This window comes from Barbus barbus, assembly GCF_936440315.1.
Source record: "Barbus barbus genome assembly, chromosome: 20".
NCBI lineage: Eukaryota > Metazoa > Chordata > Actinopteri > Cypriniformes > Cyprinidae > Barbus > Barbus barbus.
Window position 1 is genome coordinate 20,525,353 of NC_136748.1, and position 22,957 is coordinate 20,548,309.

At 39.1% G+C, this 22,957-nt stretch overlaps 1 protein-coding gene across 1 annotated transcript; it reads left to right on the top strand.

The window, feature by feature from the left end:
* Positions 1-239: 239 nt before the first annotated feature.
* On the top strand, positions 240-22,957 carry LOC306886742 (uncharacterized protein; the record flags this gene model as incomplete). The annotated part of the gene is made up of 20 exons (XM_079444060.1): positions 240-620; positions 4,447-4,550; positions 5,173-5,327; positions 5,679-5,847; positions 5,908-6,031; positions 6,112-6,224; positions 6,331-6,545; positions 11,323-11,431; positions 14,761-14,967; positions 15,102-15,159; positions 15,802-16,191; positions 16,284-16,387; positions 16,751-16,905; positions 17,060-17,228; positions 17,385-17,508; positions 18,962-19,071; positions 19,172-19,386; positions 19,523-19,631; positions 22,427-22,633; positions 22,772-22,957. The coding sequence occupies 20 exons, from the start codon at positions 240-242 to the stop codon at positions 22,851-22,853; spliced, it is 3,300 nt and encodes a 1,099-aa protein (XP_079300186.1). The 3' UTR covers positions 22,854-22,957.

The following is a 22,957-nucleotide window of genomic DNA, read 5'->3' on the forward strand; positions in this document are numbered from 1 at the left end:
ACCTTAAATGTGTCGTCAACATACTTAATGTACTTGTGTGTGCATGTGTGCTTGTGTTTGAGAAAAAGAGATGAAAGAAAAAAGGAATATGCATGAATGTCTTTTATGTCAGCATATGAGAGGTTAATGATCTACACCAGTGCAGTGAATGTGTAAGTAGACTTATGATTGGACAAACTCAAGTCCATATTGCCCTCATTGCTTCTTTTGAGCCACATCAGAAGACTTGATCAGCAAAGATGAAGTTTGAGAACCTGTTGGCTGAGGTTGGGGGGTTTGGAAAATACCAAATTAGCATCATTGCCCTTTTGGTGATTCCGAGAGTAACGCTGCCATTTCACTTCCTGTTGAACAACTTCATCGCCGCCATCCCGTCTCATCACTGTGATATCAGCTCTCTGGTTGTTGACGGGATCCTTGGTAATCTGAGTCAAGAAGAGAGACTGACTGTCAGTATTCCTGCACAGGAAGATGGGACTCCTGCTTCCTGTCACATGTTCTCTTATCCTCAGTTCCACCTGTTAACAAACTCCTCCAGCAGCACAGAACTTCCTGTAGTGGAGTGTCAGAATGGATGGGAGTATGACAACAGCACAATTAAATCAGCTTTGGCTACTGAGGTAATTCAGTTTAATTGTCTTTCATTTAAATAAATTTTTATAATTATATAATTGAATTTTAAGACAAGAATTGTTAAATATAGTCTATGCAGTACTTCACCTACACTATCTCACAGAAGTGAGTACACCCCTCTCATTTTTGTAAATATTTTATTATATCTTTTCATGTGACAACACTGAAGAAATGACACTTTGCTAAAATGTAAAGTAGTGAGTCTACAGCTTGTATGACAGTGTAAATTTGCTGTCCCCTCAAAATAACTCAACACAAAGTCATTAATGTCTAAACCGCTGGACACAAAATTGAGTACACCCCTAAGTGAAAATGTCCAAATTGGGCCCAAAGTGTCAATATTTTGCTTGGCCACCATTATTTTCCAGTACTGCCTTAACCCTCTTGGGCATGGAGTTCACCAGAGCTTCACAGGTTGCCACAGGAGTCCTCTTCCACTCCTCCATGACGACATCACGGAGCTGGTGGATGTTAGAGACCTTGCGCTCCTCCACCTTCCGTTTGAGGATGCCCCACAGATGCTCAATAGGGTTTAGGTCTGGAGACATGCTTGGCCAGTCCATCACCTTTACCCTCAGCTTCTTTAGCGAGGCAGTGGTCGTCTTGGAGGTGTGTTTGGGGTCGTAATGTTGGAACACTGCCCTGCGGCCCAGTCTCCGAAGGGAGGGGATCATGCTCTGCTTCAGTATGTCAAAGTACATGTTGGCATTCATGGTTCCCTCAATGAACTGTAGCTCCCCAGTGCCGGCAGCACTCATGCAGCCCCAGACCATGACACTCCCACCACCATGCTTGACTGTAGGCAAGAGACAGGTAATAGACCTGGTGCACCCTAGACACATCATCAGTGATGTTACCTGGGGTCATTGGTTGTTTCGGGTCTTTCAACATCATACACCCTCAACCAGGCGACCCAGCCAGGGGTGCTCAGTCCCCGACTTGTGTCTAGGTAGCTTATGTAGTCCACGGATTGCCCTTTTTTATCCACAGCCATGGTGATGCTTTCTCCGTGACATCCATGATGTTCCTGATGGCTTTATTCTTGTGCAGTCCACTGATTCCCAAGAGCTTGAGGGCCCTGCACAATGACTGGCCGACAAATCCTAGGCAGCCAACCTCAATGGGGAGGCAGTGGGTCTTCCATCCCCTGTCACGACATTCACCTGCCAACTCCTCATACTTGGCCCTCTTCCGTTCAAATGCCTCTTCCATCCAGTCTTCCCAGGGCACAGTCAATTCCAGTAAAACCACCTGCTTTGATGATTCCGAAAATAGGACCATATCAGGCCTAAGTGTGGTCGTGGCAATGCTTTCTGGGAATCTGAGTTGCCTTCCCAGGTGGACCTTTAGCTGCCAGTCACGAGCTGTTGCTAGAAGTCCCCCCCGCTGAGTTCCTGCTCCCTTGTGGTTTCTCTCCCGCCTTAACAAATGTGATTATGTGCTGTGCTCGCTGAGAGAGATTCCGGTGCTGATGGTTACAGCAATTACCCTTAGCACCTGGTCATGGCACCACCGATAACGTCCCTCTCCCAGCGCCTTAGGGCAGCAGCTGCTCCAGGGATCCTCTTTTTTGGCACAGGAGACATGTAGGGGTGTCTTTCAGGCCCCATGAGAAGAGGTTGGTTGGAGTGGGGAGTACATCGTAGACTGATTGGAAAAGGAACTGGATCTGGTATGGCTCCGCTTTCCACAATTCAGTCCACGAGATCTTTCGGTCTATTGCTTGTTTCCATCGAGTCCACGCCTCTTGTTGTCGCATCCCCACCATCCTACTGATGCATCTTTCCTCCACCCCTGCTCGGATTTCTTCCTGGACCAGTTGAAGCCTTTCCTTTCCCCGGGCCTTATCATACTGAGGTTTCTGATAACAGCCAAGCCCTGCACGTCTTGACACCACTGTCCCCACCAGCACACTGTGCCGCAGCCGTGCTTCAGCCTGATCGACTGTATCCTGGGCCGTCCACTTGCTACCCATCCTCACCTCGATGCCAGCTGAAGAAACTTTGGTATCATTGGATTCTCTGTACAGCAGTACCTCTCTTGCTGGGGAAACCATGAACTCCTCCAACAGCCCACTGAAGGGGAGTTGTAGCTTGTTCTTTCTTCCGTATAGGGCTATGCTGGTGATACTGCGTGGCAGACCCAACCACCTACGTAGAAAATGGCTGATCTTCCTCTCAAAGCCCTCGACAGTGGTTAGGGGGACTTCGTAGACCAACAGTGGCCAGAGGAGTCACGACAGAATGCCATGCTGGTAAATCCAGGCTTTGAACTTTTCTGGCAGCCCTGATTTGTCCACTGCAACAAACCAGGTGTGCATCTCCTTCCCAGTTTCCTGGAGTTTGGCTGTATCTCTAAGTGCACTCTTGAATAATTTTCCCAGGTTCTTAACTGGCTTCTCGGTGATTGACGGAATTCGCATTCCTCTGAGGAAGAAACGGAACTTATCGGTTACGTTTCCCTTCCTCACCACAAGGGATCGGGACTTGGCTGGCTTAAAATCCATTCGGGCCCAACTGATGAGGCATTCGAGGCCTGGGAGGATCCATCTGCAGCCTGGTACGGATGTCGTGGTTACTGTCAGATCGTCCATAAATGCTCTGATAGGGGGCTGTCGCACACCTGACCGGGTAAGTGGGCCTCTGCATTCCACCTCTGCTGACTTAATTAGCATATTCATAGCTAAGGCGATCAAGATCACTGAGATCGTGCACCCTGTAACTATTCCTTTCTCCAGTCTATGAAATGCAGATGTTATTGATCCAGAGATGACTCTCAAATTAATGCAGTTATAATAGTTCAAAATGAGGTCCCTGATTTTTTCTGGAACATGATGTCGGATCAGTGAGGTTTCCACCAGCTTGTGCAGGATTGACCCATAAGCGTTGGCAAAGTCGAGCCACAGCACTGCCAGGTCCCCATCACCTTCTTGAGCATCCTGGATTAACTGGGTGATAACTCCTGTGTGCTCCGTGCAGCCTGGGACTTTTTGGGATCCCACCTTTCTGAACAGCGGTGTCAATGTACTCATTCCGCAGGAGAAACTCCATCATGCGTCGGGCAACGATACTGAAAAATATCTTCCCCTCCACGCTGAGGAGTGAGATGACCCTGAACTGCTTGATGTTACATGAGTTTTCCTCCTTCGGAATCCAGACACCCTCTGCGTGTCTCCACTGCTGTGCCACTTTTCCCCTCCTCCAGATGACTTTGATGATTTTCCATAGGTGCTGAAGGAGTTTGGGACACCTATTGTAGACCGCGTAGGGCACTCCACTTGGACCTGGTGCTGAGTTCGTCCTAGCTGCTTTGACAACCTCCTGAACCTCTCTCAAGGTTGGGTCCTTGAGGTTAAATGCCACACTGGGTTCCGTTGGGGTTATTAACGTGCTACACGGTGCCCCCTCACAGGTGCTGCAGCTTGGGAAGCTAACCCTCCCTGCCCAGGTTGCTGTCTCTCCAGCTGTCAGCTGTCTCTCCAGCTGTCGCCACCCTTTTCATGGTAGTCATCTGGTCTGTTCCCAGAAGTCACTGGTTGCTACCAGACTAACCTAATTTGACATACACCTTCCAGGTGCACCCTAGACACATTATCAGTGATGTTACAATGGTGAAAAATTGGGGGCGGGACTAGAAGTCACTGGTTGCTACCAGACTAACCTAATTTGACATACACCTTCCAGGTGCACCCTAGACACATTATCAGTGATGTTACAATGGTGAAAAATTGGGGGCGGGACTTTTTAGTAAGGTCCAATACACATCACTGATAAAAAAAGACATCTTTCTGACAATGTTTGTCTTCTCTTTCAGTTTGAATTGGTGTGCGACAGGAAAGGTCTGAATAAAGCCACAGCCACCATCTTCTTTGTTGGTGTGATGGTAGGAGCAGCCATTTTTGGCTGGCTGAGTGACAGGTGAGACTTAATGTAAGACATGGCTCTGGTCTTTAAGAGATATAGTAAACAGTGATGCTACAACAGCATGCTAAGCTATAAACTAAGCAAAAGTTGAAGTAGTTAAACTACAGTTTCTTAGTTAATTATACCACAAACAAAACTTTTTATGTTACCTAAAGGAGCAATAGGTGTAGTAGTAATAAAAATAATAATGAAAAACCATGAGGGGTTTTGAATGAACGGCCATCTAAAAAAATGGTTAAAGTATCAATTTGAATAAGTAAAATTGTACTACATACAACCAGGGGCGCCACTATGGATTGTGGGCCCCCTGAACAGTTTATTTACTCGGTTGAAATCGCGTTCCGCGTTCCCGTGGTAAAAAAAAAAAAAATTGTGTTTGAAATTGCGTTTCCCTCCTCGGGGGGCCCCCTTGGAATTGTCCTACATGCATTTGAGAGAGAGGATCATTTAGCACAATCTAATTCACTGTCACTCACAACGACCCGTTTAGGTGACAGCATTGTTCCTTTAAATATATTAAAATGTAGCTTGTTCTGGAAACAGCTAAACTACTGTCGCACTACTTTACCCAACATGCCAATATTGTGGTATTTCTCATGGATTCTGTTTATTCCAGGTATGGTAGGAAACGAATGCTGATGGTGTCTTACCTGATAGCTATTTCGTTTGGGGTGGCCAGTGCATTCTCCAAGTCCTTTATCATGTTTGCTATAATGAGGTTCTTCACTGGAATGGGCCTTACAGGCATCAGCATAATATCCATCGTCCTGTGTGAGTGATTTCTTATATGCCTGGGGGTGACTAATTAATATGTATTTTATAATTAATATGCTTCAAACATGATATAATATCTAGTAGACAGATTTGCAGACACAGTTCAAAACTTGTTTAGTACCAGATGAAGTAGTGTTTTTTTAAATGAACTGGTTATATGAATGATTCAATGACTCACTCACTGATGTCATTCCTGCATGAATGAGGGTTTTGAACTGACTGAATGGAATGAATGATTGAATGACTAAGATAAAGATTTAACTTGCAGAAAGTCACTTAAAAATCCATGCCACTAATGCACAGACTGACATTCTATTTTAAATAATAAAAAATATTATTATTCATCAGGTGTAGAATGGGCTGATATAGCACACAGGACGATTGCTGGCGTTATAATCAGTTTTGATTGGTCTATCAGCACTATGATATTGCCCGGCATTGCTTATCTCGTCAATGACTGGAGGCCTCTGGTCATCACAGTAACTGCTCCTCTCGTACTGGCAGTGATCACATGGAGGTAAGATATTAAAATGATTGACTCCAATTTTCCCAAATCACCTACATTCATGTCTTATAGGTGGATCCCAGAGTCAGCAAGATGGCTCATAGCCAATGGGCGACTGGAAGAGGCCCACTTTTACCTGAGCAAATGTGCCTCAGCCAATAACAGACAACACAACCTCAGAGATATCAAACCAGAGGTAACATTTTAATATGTGATATTGAGGAAACGATCAAATTTTCTGCATTTTCCTAAACTTTTGAGAGGATGACCTTTCAGACCCTTGCCAATGTTATAATTGCTGAGGACAGAGGTGGCAGGAAGTACTCGTATCTGGATCTTGTGAGATCCTCTAAGATGAGGAAACTGGCTCTGCTTACTGGAAGCACCTGGTGATAATGTTTTGTCTTTATAATGGCTATAATTATGGTTTTGTTTTCAAATTCAGGTCAAAGCAACCTGGTTTACTAAGATATTGAAGTAAATAATTTTTTGCAGGTTCGGAGTGGCATTCACTTACTACGGCATCAGTTTGAACATCAGTGGTTTTGGGCTGAACTTGTACCTGACCCAGTTTATTTATGGTGCCATAGAACTGCCATCAAAAGTGGTGGCCTATTTGTGTCTTGATAAACTGGGCCGCAGGTACAGCCAGGTGGGCACGCTGATTACAACAGGGGTCTGCATTGGCATCACCGTCCTCATTCCCAGAGGTAAAAGACAGATAACAATAATTTATTATGATGCCACAATCATGTGATTGACACTCAACTTGCTTTAAAACTGTGAATGTTTGTTTTGTTTCGTTTATTCCGTTACAGAACAACCATTTATTATGACATTGCCATCATGAGTTTGGCATTCATTGAATTTAATATGTGAATGTTTTGTAATACAGTCAGTCATTTATTATGACATCACAATCATCTCCCTGGCTTTTCAATCCATTGAAATAAAAGAACAATAATTACACAGAATGTCACTGTTGTGAATGACTAAATGTAATTAAGTAGAAGTTATTCATTGTGATGTCACAGTCATGTGTTCAGCATGTCAGTCATTCTAAAATGTAAAATTTAAAAGGCTTTCTGATGTTAAAATCACATGTTTGGTGTCAAAATTAGTGGGTTTTTTTTCAGTGTTAAAATACTTCATCCTATTCTAGTTAAAAGCCAACTACAAGTGGGCCATTTATGGGATGATTCCACTTATCTATAATTGAATATATTACTAATATATAAATATTATGAATAATATATAATTCTTTATCATTGATCACTAGTTGATTCTCTCACAATGTAGAACAAAATCAAAACATTGCATTCTTATTTTAATGTCCCGTCCAGAGTTAGGTATAACGCATTACTCAGTAACGATTTACTGTAATCTAATTACTTTTCCTGGTAACACAGTAAAGTGAAAAAGTGAAAGTGACGTGACATACGGCCAAGTATGGTGACCCATACTCGGAATTTGTGCTCTGCATTTAACCCATCCAAAGTGCACACAAACTGTGAACACACACCCGGAGCAGTGATGAGTAAAGTAATGAGTAACATTTTAAATTTCTGTAATTTGATTACAGTTACTTATGTCAATAAAATTACGTTACTTAATTTACAAATGCAGTGTTAAAAAAATATGAAGTAAAAATCATGTTTTGCACGTCAGTATGACCTTTAATAAATCACAGGAGAATGCAAGGCCAAATGAGAGTCCTACAACATTTAGATGCAATGAAAGGTTGCCTATCATATTTCAAAATGTTGCACTCTACATATTTTAGTCTGGCAGTATAGTTTGAGAAAAGTTCAACAAGTGAATGTGAGGAGTTCTGCTCGTTCATTCTCGTGAGTGTCTACATTCCACCGCAAGCGCACATGAGCACAGCTTTACAGAAACTCGCTGCTCTCCCGTGAACTGCCAAAATACAGACAGCATGTTACATGTCCCACCAGAGACAGTAATATATTGGATCACTGTTACACAGCGATAAACTACGCATCACTCTGTCCCACGGGCAGCTTTAAGACTCTCTGATCACTGTTTGGTTCATCTTATTCCGACCTACAGGCAGAAACTTAAATATGCAAAGCCTGTATTAAGATCTGTTAAAAGATGGACTAATGAAACAGAGCGGGACTTAAAAGCCTGTTTCTCTTTCACTGTTTGGTCTGTTTTTGAAGCCGCTGCCATCGATCTGGACGAGTTCACAGAGACTGTAACATCTTATATCAGTTTCTGTGAGGATATGTGCATTCCTAACAGGACTCATCTAATCTACAACAATGACAAACTCAGACAGCTCCGTCAGGCCAAATGAATGCTTACAGAAAGGGCGATAAAGTCTTGTACAAACAGGCCAAATACACACTGAAAAAGGAGATCAGAGTGGCAAAGAGGAATTATTCTGACAAGCTAAGGAAAAAATTATCTTCCAGTGATCCTGCTTCAGTGTGGAAAGGAATGAAGGATATCACCAGTTACAAGTCACCATCCCCCAGCACTCTGGAGAATCAACACCTGGCAGACGACTTGAATGAGTTTAATTGTCGTTTTGAAAAATCGCCCCACACCCGCCCTGAACACCTCTCCACACAACCATTAACACCTCCAGCAACCCTCCTCTCCCCCACACCTACAATTCAAATCAGCAAAGAAGATGTGTGCCAGGTCTTCAGGAAGAACAAAAGAAGGAAAGTACCAGGCCCAGACGGTGTGTCACCAGCTGGATTAAAAACCTGTGCTGACCAGCTGGCCCCCATCTTCACACAGATCTTCAACAGATCACTGGAGCTGTGTGAAGTCCCCTCATGCTTCAAACGCTCCACCATCATCCCCGTCCCAAAGAAACCCAAAAGTACTGGACTTAATGGCTACAGACATGTGGCCCTAACGTCTGTAGCCATGAAATCATTTGAAAGACTGGTTTGGGCTTATCTGAAGGACATCACTGGTCCCTTACTGGACCCCCTGCAGTTTGCCTACAGAGCAAACAGGTCTGTGGATGATGCAGTCAACATGGGACTGCACTTCATCCTGCAGCATCTGGACAGACCAGGGACTTATGTGAGGATCCTGTTTGTGGATTTCAGCTCCGCTTTTAACACCATCATCACAGAAACCCTTCAGAATAAACTAACCCAGCTCTCCGTCCCCACCTCCATCTGTCAGTGGATCAACAGCTTCCTGACAGACAGACAGCAGTTAGTAAAGCTTGGTAAATTCACATTCAGCACTCATACCATCAGCACTGAGGCTCCTCAGGGCTGCGTACTCTCCCAACTGCTCTTCTCCCTCTACACCAACGACTGCACCTCTAAAGACCCCTCTGTCAAGTTCCTGAAGTTTGCAGACGACACCACACTGATCGGCCTCATCCAGGACGGTGACGAGTCTGCTTACAGACAGGAGGTTAAGGAGCTGGCTGTCTGGTGCAGTCTTAAAAACCTGGAGCTTAACACGCTCAAAACTGTGGAGATGATTGTGGACTTCAGGAGAAGCCCCCCCCCTGCTCTCCCCCCACTCACTCCACTGCAGTCACAGCACTGTGACTGCAGTGGAGTCATTCAGATTCCTGCGCACCACCATTTCCCAGGGCCTGAAGTGGGATATTCACATAGACTCCATTGTCAGAAAGGCCCAGCAGAGGTTGTACTTTCTTCGCCAGCTGAGGAAGTTCAACCTGCCACAGGAGCTGCTGAAACAGTTCTACTCCGCCATCATTGAATCCATCCTCTGCACTTCAATAACTGTCTGGTTCAGCTCAGCTACCAAATCTGACCTCAGAAGACTACGGAGAGTAGTCCGGACTGCTGAGCGAATCATTGGTACAACCCTCCCCACTCTCCAAGAGCTGTACTTATCCAGAGTGAGCAAAAGGGCTGGTAAAATCACTCTGGACCCCTCATATCCAGCACACTCCCTCTTTGAACTGTTACCATCTGGTCGACGCTACAGAGCTCTGAGCACCAGAACGACCAGACACAGGAACAGTTTCTTCCCTCAGGCAATCCATCTCATGAATGTGGAACACATTAACAAAGATGGCGCCTGTGAGAGTGACATGCCGTCTATCGCTCCTTACTATGTCCTATATTTGGCTGTTTTTATGTGCTCTCATACCCTTTAACTATGCTGAGTCTTTCGTTTACGATCGTCAGACACTCCTGGACATTCGCAGTTGCTGTGTGGATGTTTTTGACGCGAAATTAGGAAATTTCGCAGACAACACATACAGGATCACTTTAAGAGACATTCCACATTTTCTATCTATCTGCCTTTGACCACGGAAAAAAAGCATGTTCTTAATAGTTTATCAGCGTGCCTGGATGACGTAAAATCATGACTCTCAAAAAATTTCCTTTTTCTAAATTCAGATAAATCGGAAGTTACTGTTTTTGGCCCCTCTGAAACTAGAACACAAAATATACCTAATCTTGAGTTCTTAAATTTTGCTATTTCATGTCAAGTGCGAAATCTGGGTGTGGAAATCGACAACGGCTTGAAATTTGACAGACAAATCAGCTCTGTAGTAGGCTCTAGTTTCTTTTATCTTCGCTCTCTCTCTAAAATTAAAACCTTTCTTTCTAACGCCTCTTTAGAGGCTTTAATCAATGCCTTTATTACATCTCGGCTGGATTACTGCAACTTTCTATATTATGGTGTTTCAAAGACTCAAATTTCCCGTTTACAAGTCGTTCAAAATGCAGCAGCTAGATTCCTGAAGGGATGTAATTTTTTTTATCATGTGACACCCCTTCTGAGATCTCTACATTTGTTACCTGTTCAGTATAGAATTGAATATAAAATTCTATTACTTGTCTACAAATCTTGACGGAGACTTAGAATGCAGAAAGTGCACCCTATTTGTTTCCTTTATTTTACAACCCCCCCCCCCCCCCACCCCCACACACACACACACACACACACACAAAAAAAAAAACGTTTTATTGATATTGGGAGTGAATCAGGGTATACAAATAACAGGCCTACTTATGTTTTTTTTTCCAGTCAATATGAAATTAATGAAAGAACTATGAGTTTCTCTTTGTAGTGTATATTTTAGGTTTGATAACTTGAAAAGTAAAGTTGAAAGTAACTTTAAAGTAATGTAATTAGTAATTTGATTACTTTTTAAATGCAGTAATCAGTAATGTAATCAAATTACAATTTTAAAGCAGTAATTAGTAATTTGTAGTGGATTACTTTTTTTTGTAACTTACCCAACACTGGTCACGACAAAGTGCACTGAGAAGTCAGGGTTTTGAAGGTTATTATGGTCCCTGCAGATAGATGTTTTAAGTACACAATCCGGCCACAAAAAATATTTTTGCCCATTTATGCCATTCAAAAGTAGCTGCATATTTAAAATAAAAAAAAATTAAATACAAAAATTTCCAGTGGATCTGGATATATTAATCACGTTTTAGTCATGCATTTCAGTCGTGTAATTTATGGCTCAGGTGATGTCTCTGGTCCTGTCTTTAGATTTGTGGCTGCCCCGTACGATCATTTCTGTACTGGGTAAAGGATTCTCAGAGGCCTCCTTCACATGTGTTTTCCTCTATACCACTGAGCTCTACCCAACTGTGTTACGGTCAGTTGTTTATCATTTGCAAATCTACACTGATGCGTTGTGCTGTCCTGTTATGGAAAAGCTGAATTTTCAGCAGCCGTTGCTCCAGTCTTTAGTGTCACATGATCCTTCAGAAATCATTCTGATAATTATGATTTGGTGCTCTAGAAACATAGAAACCAATATTTTTATTATCAGGGTTTAAAACATTGTGCTGCCCTATATTTTTGTGGGAAGAACAGCATTTATTTCTTTCATGCTTTAATTTCTTTAATTTAAACCAGATGTCACAGTAAAGATAAAATTCATGTTACAAGTCAACAGACTGTGGCTGCCTTGAGGGCAAAGTTATGATAATCTCAGAATGACAAAGCAGGAATAAACCTCTATTGTAAAATCATCACAATGTAAAGTTTCAACCAAAGGGTTTAATTTTTACAAATGTTCCACAAAGCTTTAGACATTCCCTCTGTTAACCATTTTCCTCCATTTGAGTCCACTGAGAAAGAATATGTCTCAGTATAAAACTGCAAACACTTAATGTGTAGTAGTAAAGTTACTAAAAACATGATTTTAGTTCAAATCGTTGCAGTTTTATCTCAAGATCTGATTAAACAACTCCATAAACAGCATTACCAAATTGCATTATAACACCATTGCACAAAAGCTTCACAAATTACTAACCACATTGACACTATTTATGTCAGACGTCTACAGAAGATATTATTGAGAATTAACAGAAGTAAAACTTTTTATTTAAATTTTTATTTTTTTGACACTACCAAGATGGGGATCAGTGTTTGCTTTAGTTGGGATCTTGAACCTTGACATTTTTTGTGACAAAATTTGTAGTATTGTTGATTATGTTTTGCTAATGACACAATCGTCATTAAACACCAGGTTCACTGATTTTATCTGGTGTCTCTTCTCTTATGCAACAATGTTATAATACTAGAACAAAACAAGCAGGCTGTTATGAAAGATTATTTAATAAAAATAAAAAAAAAACTGTGATGTACTGTGAAACACACCAAGAATCAGCGTATGAAGCTCAACAATGGTGACAATCAACAAACTAAATAAACAGATCAACTCTGAACATCACAAAACATGATGCTAAAACTCAACACAAAAATAAAAACAGTAAGAATCAGTGTGGGGGGTAACGCATTACAAGTAACGCGAGTTACGTAATAATATTACTTTTTTCAAGTAGCTAGTAAAGTAACGCATTACTTTTTAATTTACAAGAAAATATCTTATTTACTTTTTCAAAAAAGTAACACCAATTACTTTTTTCCCATTTATTGACTGCAGTGCACTGTGTGAACATGCTGTTACTGTAGTTCTAGACTAAATGTGAATGTGCATTAATTCATCCCACTCGCAAAAAACACATTTAGTATTCATCAAATTGAATTAAAACAGTGAAATGCAAACTCAGAATATGACGCAAACCTGCAATAATTAAATATGTTGAACAACACAAATGTATCTAATCCTATTTTATTAACCAGTGTCTTTGCTGCTGATCTTTGATGATCCAGTTCAACCATACTAACAAGCAAAAATGACTTTAGATAAACTAACAATTATACTTCATTGTTTTTTATTGCTGAAGAATGTTGAACCCTTTTCTCCTGCATTTTACTTTATAAACGTGAATTTACTTTTCCTTCAGCCTGAGGTTTATTCATTACACTTTTTGGTGTGAAAGGGCTTTTACATTTGCTATGATTAGAACTTCTTGTATTAAAAACAATCAAGCCCTGCTCATATTTAAAAAGTAATGCAAAAGTAACGTAACGCATTACTTTCCATAAAAAGCAACATAATTAGTTACTTTTTTAGGGAGTAACGCTATATTGTAATGCATTACTTTTAAAAGTAACTTTCCCCAACACTGGTAAAAATTAAAGAAAGAAGTGGACAATTCAGCAGCATAATTTATTCATGCCACAATGCATGCTGGGAGTCATGGGTGAGTTTTGTACTGTGCTGGTACCCAGGATGCATTGCAGCATGAAGCTTTTGATTGTCACCATTGTTGAGATTCATATGCTGATTCTCGATGTCTGTGTTTGTCTGAAAGATGCCGTAGTACTAAAGGTTTTGTGCATAAGATGTTTTTAAACTCCTTCAGTAGCAGTTTGTCATATCATCATGCAGGGTCATATAGCTATTGTAAATAACATGAAACTAACAAAAAAATCCACACCATGTCACTAAAGATTAGCCACTGAATGAGATCAGTGAATCAGGCCACTAGATAATGATTATTACATTATCAATAATTAACCAAAACCACATATTCACACATTTTCTTGGCTTTTCTTGCTATAACAAATGTGCTTTATAAACACAGTTACAACAACCAAAATAAATTAACATTAAAAAGTCAAGGGTCAAGAGCTCAAATAAAGCAAACCCTGATCGCCACAATGGGGAGGTCAAACGAAACGTTTTCAATAAAACATCTAAACCTCTGTTAATTCTCAAAGAATTTTTGTAGATATATGACAGAGATAAAGTCAAATTGAAATGCGTGAAGCTGGTCATGCTGTTTATGGAGTTGTTTAATCAGATCTTGAGAGATTTAATGATGTCTTGCATTTCATTTGATTTCATAAGGCTGTGGCTGAAGTCAGTTGTAGTTCTTGTTTTTCTTTCATTCAGTGATTCTGCTTATTAACAGCAGCTGTTCATCTCATCACTTAATTAATCACATAATTATCTATAAGGAGAGTACATATTTAACTGAACTGTATTAATGTGTTTTTGCACAAGACAGATCTGTCACCATTGTGCTGGAGAGTCGAGCCTGTGCTTCAGTCAATGATGAGCCACAAAAGCTGATGTTCTACTGCTTTGATGCAGTGATGATCTCTATGTTAAGTGCTTCAGCACATACATGTGTGCTATAGCTGATGATAAACTGCAATGATTTGAGTTAAAGTCATGTTTCTAGTAACTTTACTACTACACATTAAGCGTTTGCAGTTTTATTCTAAGAAATGTTCCTTCTCAGTGGACTCAAATTAAATAAGTTAACCAAATGTTTACACACCATCACAGCAGTGAAAAATCTTCACCGTAATTTCTTGTGCTCTTGTAATTTCACTCACATTCGTAAACGTTTCTACTGTAATTTTACAGTGATAGCTGTAATTTTTTTTACAGAAGAGTTTGCTGTATTTTTACAGTACTTTTGTAAATTTACAGTCTTACTGGCAACCAAAATTGCCAGTAAGTTACTGTAAATTTTACATTAATTTTTTTACAATGTACTCGTGTTTGTACATAAAACTGAAAAAAGGGAGTTATTAACATTCTCTCTCTTCTGACCTTAGGCAGAATGGATTAGGCTATAGCTCATTTGTTGGTCGTGTTGGTGTTTCTCTTGCACCTCTTGTGAGTCTCCTGGATGAGGTCTGGCTCCCTCTGCCACAGGTCCTGTTTTGCATTGTAGCTGTCAGTGCAGGTCTCCTTGCGCTGCTCCTCTCTGAGACCCACAATGTGCAGCTTCCTGAGACTATTGAGGACGTTGAGAAAACTAAGTGAATAATCATTTACTACTGCTACTACTAGAATCTTTTTTTAATTGCTCAATGAATTACTTAAAATATCTTGCAATGTTCTAAATGAACTTGATAAAAAAATAACATATTTTTGTTTCATTTGTTTTACTCAGGAAAAGATCAGTGTGTCCGCAACTTGAATATGATCTTGGAATGGAGCCTTACAAGCAGGCAAATTGAATTTAAACAGTAGAGAAGATTAATCTAATAAAAATCAAATTCATCACTGAATTGTCTTGGTCTTTATTTAATTATTCAATAACTTATTCTTGTGACAAACTACCTTTATATATATATATATATATGAATGTGCTGTCCTGTTATGGAAAAGCTGAATTTTCAGCAGCCGTTGCTCCAGTCTTTAGTGTCACATGATCCTTCAGAAATCATTCTGATAATTATGATTTGGTGCTCTAGAAACATAGAAACCTATATTTTTATTATCAGGGTTTAAAACATTGTGCTGCCCTATATTTTTGTGGGAAGAACAGCATTTATTTCTTTAATGCTTTAATTTCTTTCATTTAAACCAGATGTCACAGTAAAGATAAAATTCATGTTACAAGTCAACAGACTGTGGCTGCCTTGAGGGCAAAGTTATGATAATCTCAGAATGACAAAGCAGGAATAAACATCTATTGTAAAATCACCACAATGTAAAGTTTCAACCAAAGGGTTTAATTTTTACAAATGTTCCACAAAGCTTTAGACATTCCCTCTGTTAACCATTTTCCTCCTTTAGAGTGTTATGACTGTGAGGTATAAACAAAAGAGCCAGGTGAGACAGATCCTTAACTAGGTCGAACACAACAGAGTGCAAGGATGAAGTTTGAAGATCTTCTCTCAGAAATGAATGGATTCGGAATGTTCCAGAAGATGGTCCTGTGGATCAATTTCTTTGGACGATTTAGTCTTGCGTGTCACTTCCTGTTAGGCAACTTTATTGCTGTTATACCCTCTCACCATTGCAGCATCAGCTCTCTGGATGCTGACGAGATCTTTGAGAACCTGACTCAGGAGGAGAGACTAACTGTCAGTATTCCAGTGCAAGATGATGGGACTCCTGCTTCCTGTCACGTGTTCTCTTATCCTCAGTTCCACCTGCTGTCAAACTCCTCCAGCCCTTCAGAGGGTGCTGTAGTCCAGTGCCAGAATGGATGGGAGTATGACAACAGCACGTTCATCAGCACTCTTGCCACACAGGTAAGAAGACTCGTTTATTTTTGTATTACTGATGTTACACTTTGTACTTTTCTCAAGTTGTGACCTCTATCTTTTTTGTGTGTGTCTTTCAGTGGGATTTAGTGTGTGATAAAAGAGCACTGAGCAGATTAACAACCACTATCTTCTTCATTGGGGTCATGTTTGGAGCAGCTGCTTTTGGGAGCCTGAGTGCAATGTTGGTGCAACTAAATTGGTTTAATGAGGTTTTTGAGGTTTACATAAATCATGGTAATGTTAGTTCAGGATTAAAAAAAACTAACACAGTTACTTAAAGGGATAGTTGATACTATTTCTCAAAACCTCTTTTTATATGTTCCACAGAAGAAAGAAAGGTCATACATGTTTGGAACAGCATAATTTTAATTTTGGGGTAAACTATATATTTAAATTAATCTCAGCTGCATTAAAAACACACTGGAAATTTTGTCAAAAAAATCTAATCAATCATGGATAGCTTTCACAAGAGGTATCTTAATGTTTTTTGTTTTTTTTTGGTGTTTGCACTTGAGTTTTTTTTAAGTGGTCTGTTTCTTCTCAGGTTTGGGCGTAAGCCAATGCTGCTGGTGTCACATGTGTTAGGAATGGGATTTGGATTGTGTAGTGCTTTTTCCTCCTCCTTTATCATGTTTGCGGTGCTGAGATTCTTCACTGGATTCACCATTACTGGCAGTGTCATCATCTCCTCTATACTCAGTGAGAATCACTCTCTTTTTAAATTGCTTTGTCTTTATAATTATTGTGGCTCTGAAATAGCAAACAATAAGGTTTCTTAAATGAAGATCACTGTAACGGTCAAAGTGATGAGTCTGTGTATACGTTCTACTTTTGTTGATTTGTTCTTCATCAGATGTGGAGTGGGTGAGCATTGAACACAGAAAGCTGGTGGGGGTGATTGACAGCCTCTCTTGGACATTTGCCTTCATGAGCTTTCCACTGATTGCATACCTCATTCGAGACTGGAGATGGCTGACTGTTGCCATCTCATTGCCCACCGTTACTGCCATAATCACTTGGTGGTGAGTATAAATAAACCAAACCTAAATAGAGGTCATAGAAAACCTCTGAAAATCATTTTGCAGATGTAATGTGCCTTTTTCAAAAAGTAGCTTGCTGCACATTCTCAATATAAAATATTTTACATTTCATAAACATGAATTTTGATATTGTTATAGGTGGGTTCCAGAGTCAGCGCGGTGGCTGATAGCTAATGGGAGGGCAGATAAAGCTCATTATTATCTTCATAAATGTGCTGTCATGAACCGTAAAAAGGAAGTTATTGTCAGCATAAAACCTGAGGTGAGAGCATCTCGTTGAATTTCCAGAAGGATACAGTGGCATGCGAAAGTTTGGGAACCACTTGCCCAATCTGTGAAAATGTGAATAATTCAGAAAAATCTTCCAGGTCCTGCAGATTCTTCAGTTTTCCAGCATCTTTTGCATATTTGAACCCTTTCCAGCAGTGCCTGTATGATTTTAGATCCATCTTTTCACACGGAGGACAATTGAGGGACTCAAACACAGCTATTAAAAAAGAATCAAACATTCACTGATGCTCTAGAAGGAAACACGATGCAGGATGAAGATGTCCAAATTTTTCTTATTTTGTTGAAACATTTTTTCCATTTAGCAATGCCCTTCGGAAGCAACAGAAGATACTTTCCCGAAGACAAATTAAGTACAATTTACCTTGATCTTCAAATTCAAAAGTTTTCACCCCCCGGCTCTTTATAGTTGTGTTTGAGTCTCTCAATTGTCCTCAGTGTTAAAAGATGGATCTCTAAATCATACAGTCACTGCTGGAAAGGGTTCAAATATGCAAAAGATGGTATCATCCAGGTAACCATGCAGACACAGTATTAAGAACCAAGGGTTCCCAAACATTTGAAGGGGGTTATTTTAATAATTCCAGATATTATTTGTCTTGTGGACTTTATGTAAACATTTTGGTAACACTTTATTTTAGGTTCTCTTAACTAGTTGCTTTTTGGCATGCATATTACTAGAATATTAGCCATTTTTTGTAGTAATTAAGCACATATTAATGCCTTATTCTACATGACCTTATTCTATATCCCTAATCCTACCCAATACCTAAACTTTACAACTAACTTACTAACTTTGAATAAGCAGCAAATTAGGAATTTATTGAGGGAAAAGTCGTAGTTAATAGCGAATAAGTGTTCCCTATTCTAAAGTGTTACCCACATCTTTTATGCAAAATATCTTACTCAGGACATACTAAATAAAAGATAACATGCATTTTGTTAAAATTATTCACATTTTCACAGATTCTGCAAGGGGTTCCCAAACTTTCACATGCCACTGTATCTAAAATGTCAGTGAAGAAATATATGGCATTTTAAAATACCAGAAATATATTTTTGTTAACAATGGCAAACTTTCTCCCTCCTTAGTAAAGTTGAAACAGATAAAAAAAAAAAAAAAAAAAAAAATGTAGCTTGGTTCTATCCATCGGTTGTTGATTGGATGGAGGCAGATCTGAATGCCAGCTTGCAGTCAACTGTAAAAGGACAGTTTTCAAACAGACAAGATGATTGGAGAAGTCAAGCATATGTCACCAGTTTCACAGGAAATTTAAGTCATAAAAATGTTTTAAAATAAAAATCTAAGTAACATGCATGAGAAAGTATAAGTGGTCAGGGACAGTATTTTAGTTTTCTTGCTTTTATTTTAGCATAGCTTGCAGACATATCTGAACATATTTGTTTTTCTCTTTGTCTTTCTATAGAATTTGGCTAAAATCATAGTTACTGACAGAGGAAACAGGACGTATTCGTACCTGGATCTGGTTAGGACTCCTAAGATGAGGAGACTGGCTTTACTCACAGGAATCACCTGGTGTGTAGTGAACTATCAAATCACAAACACACACAACAGTTCTATCAGTAAAAGGATGTTCAGATATATCTCATGTTTCTGCTGGATATTTCACTGCCAGGTTTGCTGTTGCCACTGTTGCCTATGGAATTAGTTTCAACATTTCAAGCTTTGGACTAAATATGTACCTCACTCAGTTTGTGTATGGAGCCATTGAAATTCCTGCTAAACTGAGCATCTATTATCTGCTGGATAAGTTTGGAAGACGCATAACTCAGTCTGGATCACTGTTGTTTGTTGGAATCAGCTTGATGATTAATATATTCATACCCAAAGGTGAGAGCCTTACTTACAGATCTTTTAACATGAAGAGTGAAATGACAATGTATATAGGTTCCTCTTTGACATATTGCCACATTTTGGTCTATGACAAGATCTGTTGCAACAATGCTTTCTTTCTCTTGCCATTCAGATAAGTCAGTGGCTCGTACGGTGATTGCTGTGCTGGGAAAAGGCTGTTCAGCCACGTCTTTTGGCACAGTTATTTTGTACAGCTCTGAGCTTTACCCCACTGTTGTCAGGTGTTGTCACTGTTTCATTCAAAATGATACTGTAGTAAAAATGTGATCTAGTGCCAAAAACTACACTACAATTGAATGGTTTGGGGTCAGTCAGATTTTTCAAATTTTTTGAAAGAAGTCTGTTATACATAGCTTTCCTATAGCTCAAATGGTAGAGCATGGCGCTAGCAACGCCAAGATCATGGGTTCGATTCCCAGGGAAAGCAAGAGCTGATAAAATGTAAAACTGTAACTTGAATGCAATGTAAGTCGCTTTGGATAAAAGTGTCTGCTAAATGCATTAATGTAAATGTTATACTCACCAATGCTGCATTTATTTGACCAAAATACAGTAAAACCAGTTATAATGTGAAATATTATAACAATCAGAAGCGGACAGTAGTAATGTCTGTAGTTTATCGGAGTGTTTTTCTTTGGAAAACTTTACTTCACTACCAGAGGTGGAAAGAGTACGAAAATACTCTACTCAAGTAAAAGAACAATTACATTAATGAAATTTTACTTAAGTACAAGTAAAAGTACCAGTCTAAAAATCTGTTCAAGTCAAAGTAAAAAGTAGCTAATTTAAAATGTACTTACATTTTAACAGTGGGAGGGACGCAAAAATGGGATAGGCCAAGGGTGTCAAACTCAGTTCCTGGAGGGTCACAGCCCTGCACAGTTTAGATATAACCCTAATTAAACACATCTGATCCAGCTAATCTAATCATTTAGGCTTATTTGATAACTACATGGTATGTGTGTTGGAGCAGGGTTGGAACTAAACTCTGCAGGGCCGCGGGCCTCCAGGAACTGAGACTAGTTGTTTTTAATTAAAGGAATCAGTTATTTAGAATAATAAGACATTTGGGGCTGTTACCAGGCAAATTAAATCAGTATAAACAAAATGCATCTTTGGAATGCAGAGGAAACACAGAAGCTTCATCTGAAGTGGCATAGATGTATTTACACACAGGACATGATTGCATTTAACCTGCAGTTACAAATGCAGAAATAGTGTTTTGATAAATAAGACGTAAAATGTTGAATACTCGTTTGAAAAAAAAAAAAAAAAAAAGATACTTTAAATATGAAATTAAAACCGCCAGTAGGTGTCAGCAAGTCACTGTTAATAAGTGAGTAATTGCGATTGAACCAAATCATTAAAAGTGTTGATTCATTCAGAAACAAAACATTGCTCAGAGACACAAAACTGTGCAATGGTGACTATGTTTGGAATTATTTTTGTTGTCGAAATAGAGCAAAAACAGGCAATATGGTGTCTAAAACGCAAGTCTCTTAATTAACTTCTTGGATTTTGAACTGTTGTAAAAAAATGTTGTATATATGTATCATGCTGAGTTTTGGAGAAAAAAAACGGCACTCTTCGTGTGATATTGATTTACTATAAATTTTCTGCCCCTGTATCTTAAATGTTTTTATCATTCTAAAGGCATTTTAACTGACAATCACGCAGTGAAAGAAAGCACTCTAAATGCACGCACTAGTCTAATCTACTAGAGCTGCACTCTCTGAAGGAGAGTTTTTTGTTTAGTTTTTGGCAAAATACTGATAATGTCAAATCGCACATCGTCAAAACAACAATTACGATATTATCACAGACGATATATATCGCACACCCTGCACCACTGTCTTTTTGGCTAATTTGTGCAAAACCTTTTACTAAACTGTCAAAGCTTCATTTTAACCACCAATGCAATGATGCAAATATTTACCTTACCTCTACATGCTTGCGAAGGGGTGATGTCGAGATTTTATAAACTGCCAGTTTGGTCTCACTTGGCAAGCACAGTTTACACTGCATAATAGAGCATAAATATGGCCAGGGGTTCACTTAATTTCCTTCGAGTTCAACTTCAGCCGAATACGACGGGGTTTTCATTTCCAGCTGGGTCTGCTCCCAGGCTAGCACCAGTTTGTTCTCCTGCCCATTATTTACTGCAGTAGTTTCCTTTTCTTTCTTTTTTACTCAGTAATTAATGTTTTAAAATGTAGCGTAGTACAATATTTCAAACAAAATATACTTAAGTAAAAGTAAAATTACAGATTTAAAAAATTACGGTACCTTAAAAAGTAGAGGTACACAAAAAAGCTACTTTCCACCTCTGTTCACTACATTCCAAAGCATAATGTCATAATTTTTACTGCACTACATTTCATAAATAAAAGTTGTTGTTTGTTTCACCTTTAATACTTAAGAACATTAATAATGTAATACTTTCTTGTACTCAAGTAAATCTTTGAATTACTTTTACTTGAGTAAAAGAAAGTAAGTAATAGATTTCTAACGTAATTAAGTATTAAAAGAAATTTAATATGAAACGTAGTGCAGTAAAAAGTACAATATTATGCTTTGGAATGTTGTGAAGTAAAGTTTTCTAAAGAAAAACACTGATAAAGTACAGACACTTGAAAAATACTTTTAAAGCAGAGTAAATATACTTCACTACTGTCCGCCTCTAATTACAATTATTATATTATTTAACTTTTTTAATATAATAAAACAATGTATTCCTGTGATGGCAAAGCTGAATTTTCAGCAACCATTACTCCAGACTTCAGTGTCTCATGACCCTTCAAAAATCATTATAATATCTTGACAGAAATCTATTGTAACATTATAGATGTCTTTACTGTCACTTTTGGTCAATTTATTGCCTGCTTGCTGAATAAAACAGAAGAAAAACTCTTCCCCAAACTTTTGAAGAGTAGTGTAAAACTGTAAATAGTAAATATTTATATATATATTTTTTAAGTTGAATTAAAAAAAATATACTTATAAATGCAAAATATAGGCAAAATGGAATGGGCTATAACTCCTTTGTGGCACGTCTTGGTGTGTCTGTGGCTCCTCTGATCCTGCTGTCAGATGATGTATGGAGCCATTTCTCTCAAGTCATCTTGTCTTCTCTTGGTCTCTCTGCTGCTTTTGTGGCTTATCTATTACCTGAGACACGAGGCAGGTGTCTACCGGAGACTATAGAGGATGTCGAGGGAATCAGGTACGGTTATGTGGAATCAGATACGGTTATGTGGAAAAATCATCTAGTCTGGGAAACTGAACCCTTAAGCATTAGCTTAATTAGCTGAACCTTAATTAGCAATTCTAAGAATGTTCATTTTGTTGTTATAAATTACAGGAAGGGCACTGATGACTTGCCACTACAAGATCAAAAATGGATGAAAAAGAAGGCAGTAGGTTCAAATGGAAAGACAATTTAATTGTGCAGAACACATAACTGTAGTAGAACTGTTTTTTCTTTTTTAAATCCATAACCCTATTTATGTGTCATCATTTAATTAAAACATTGAAAGAAATTTGAAGG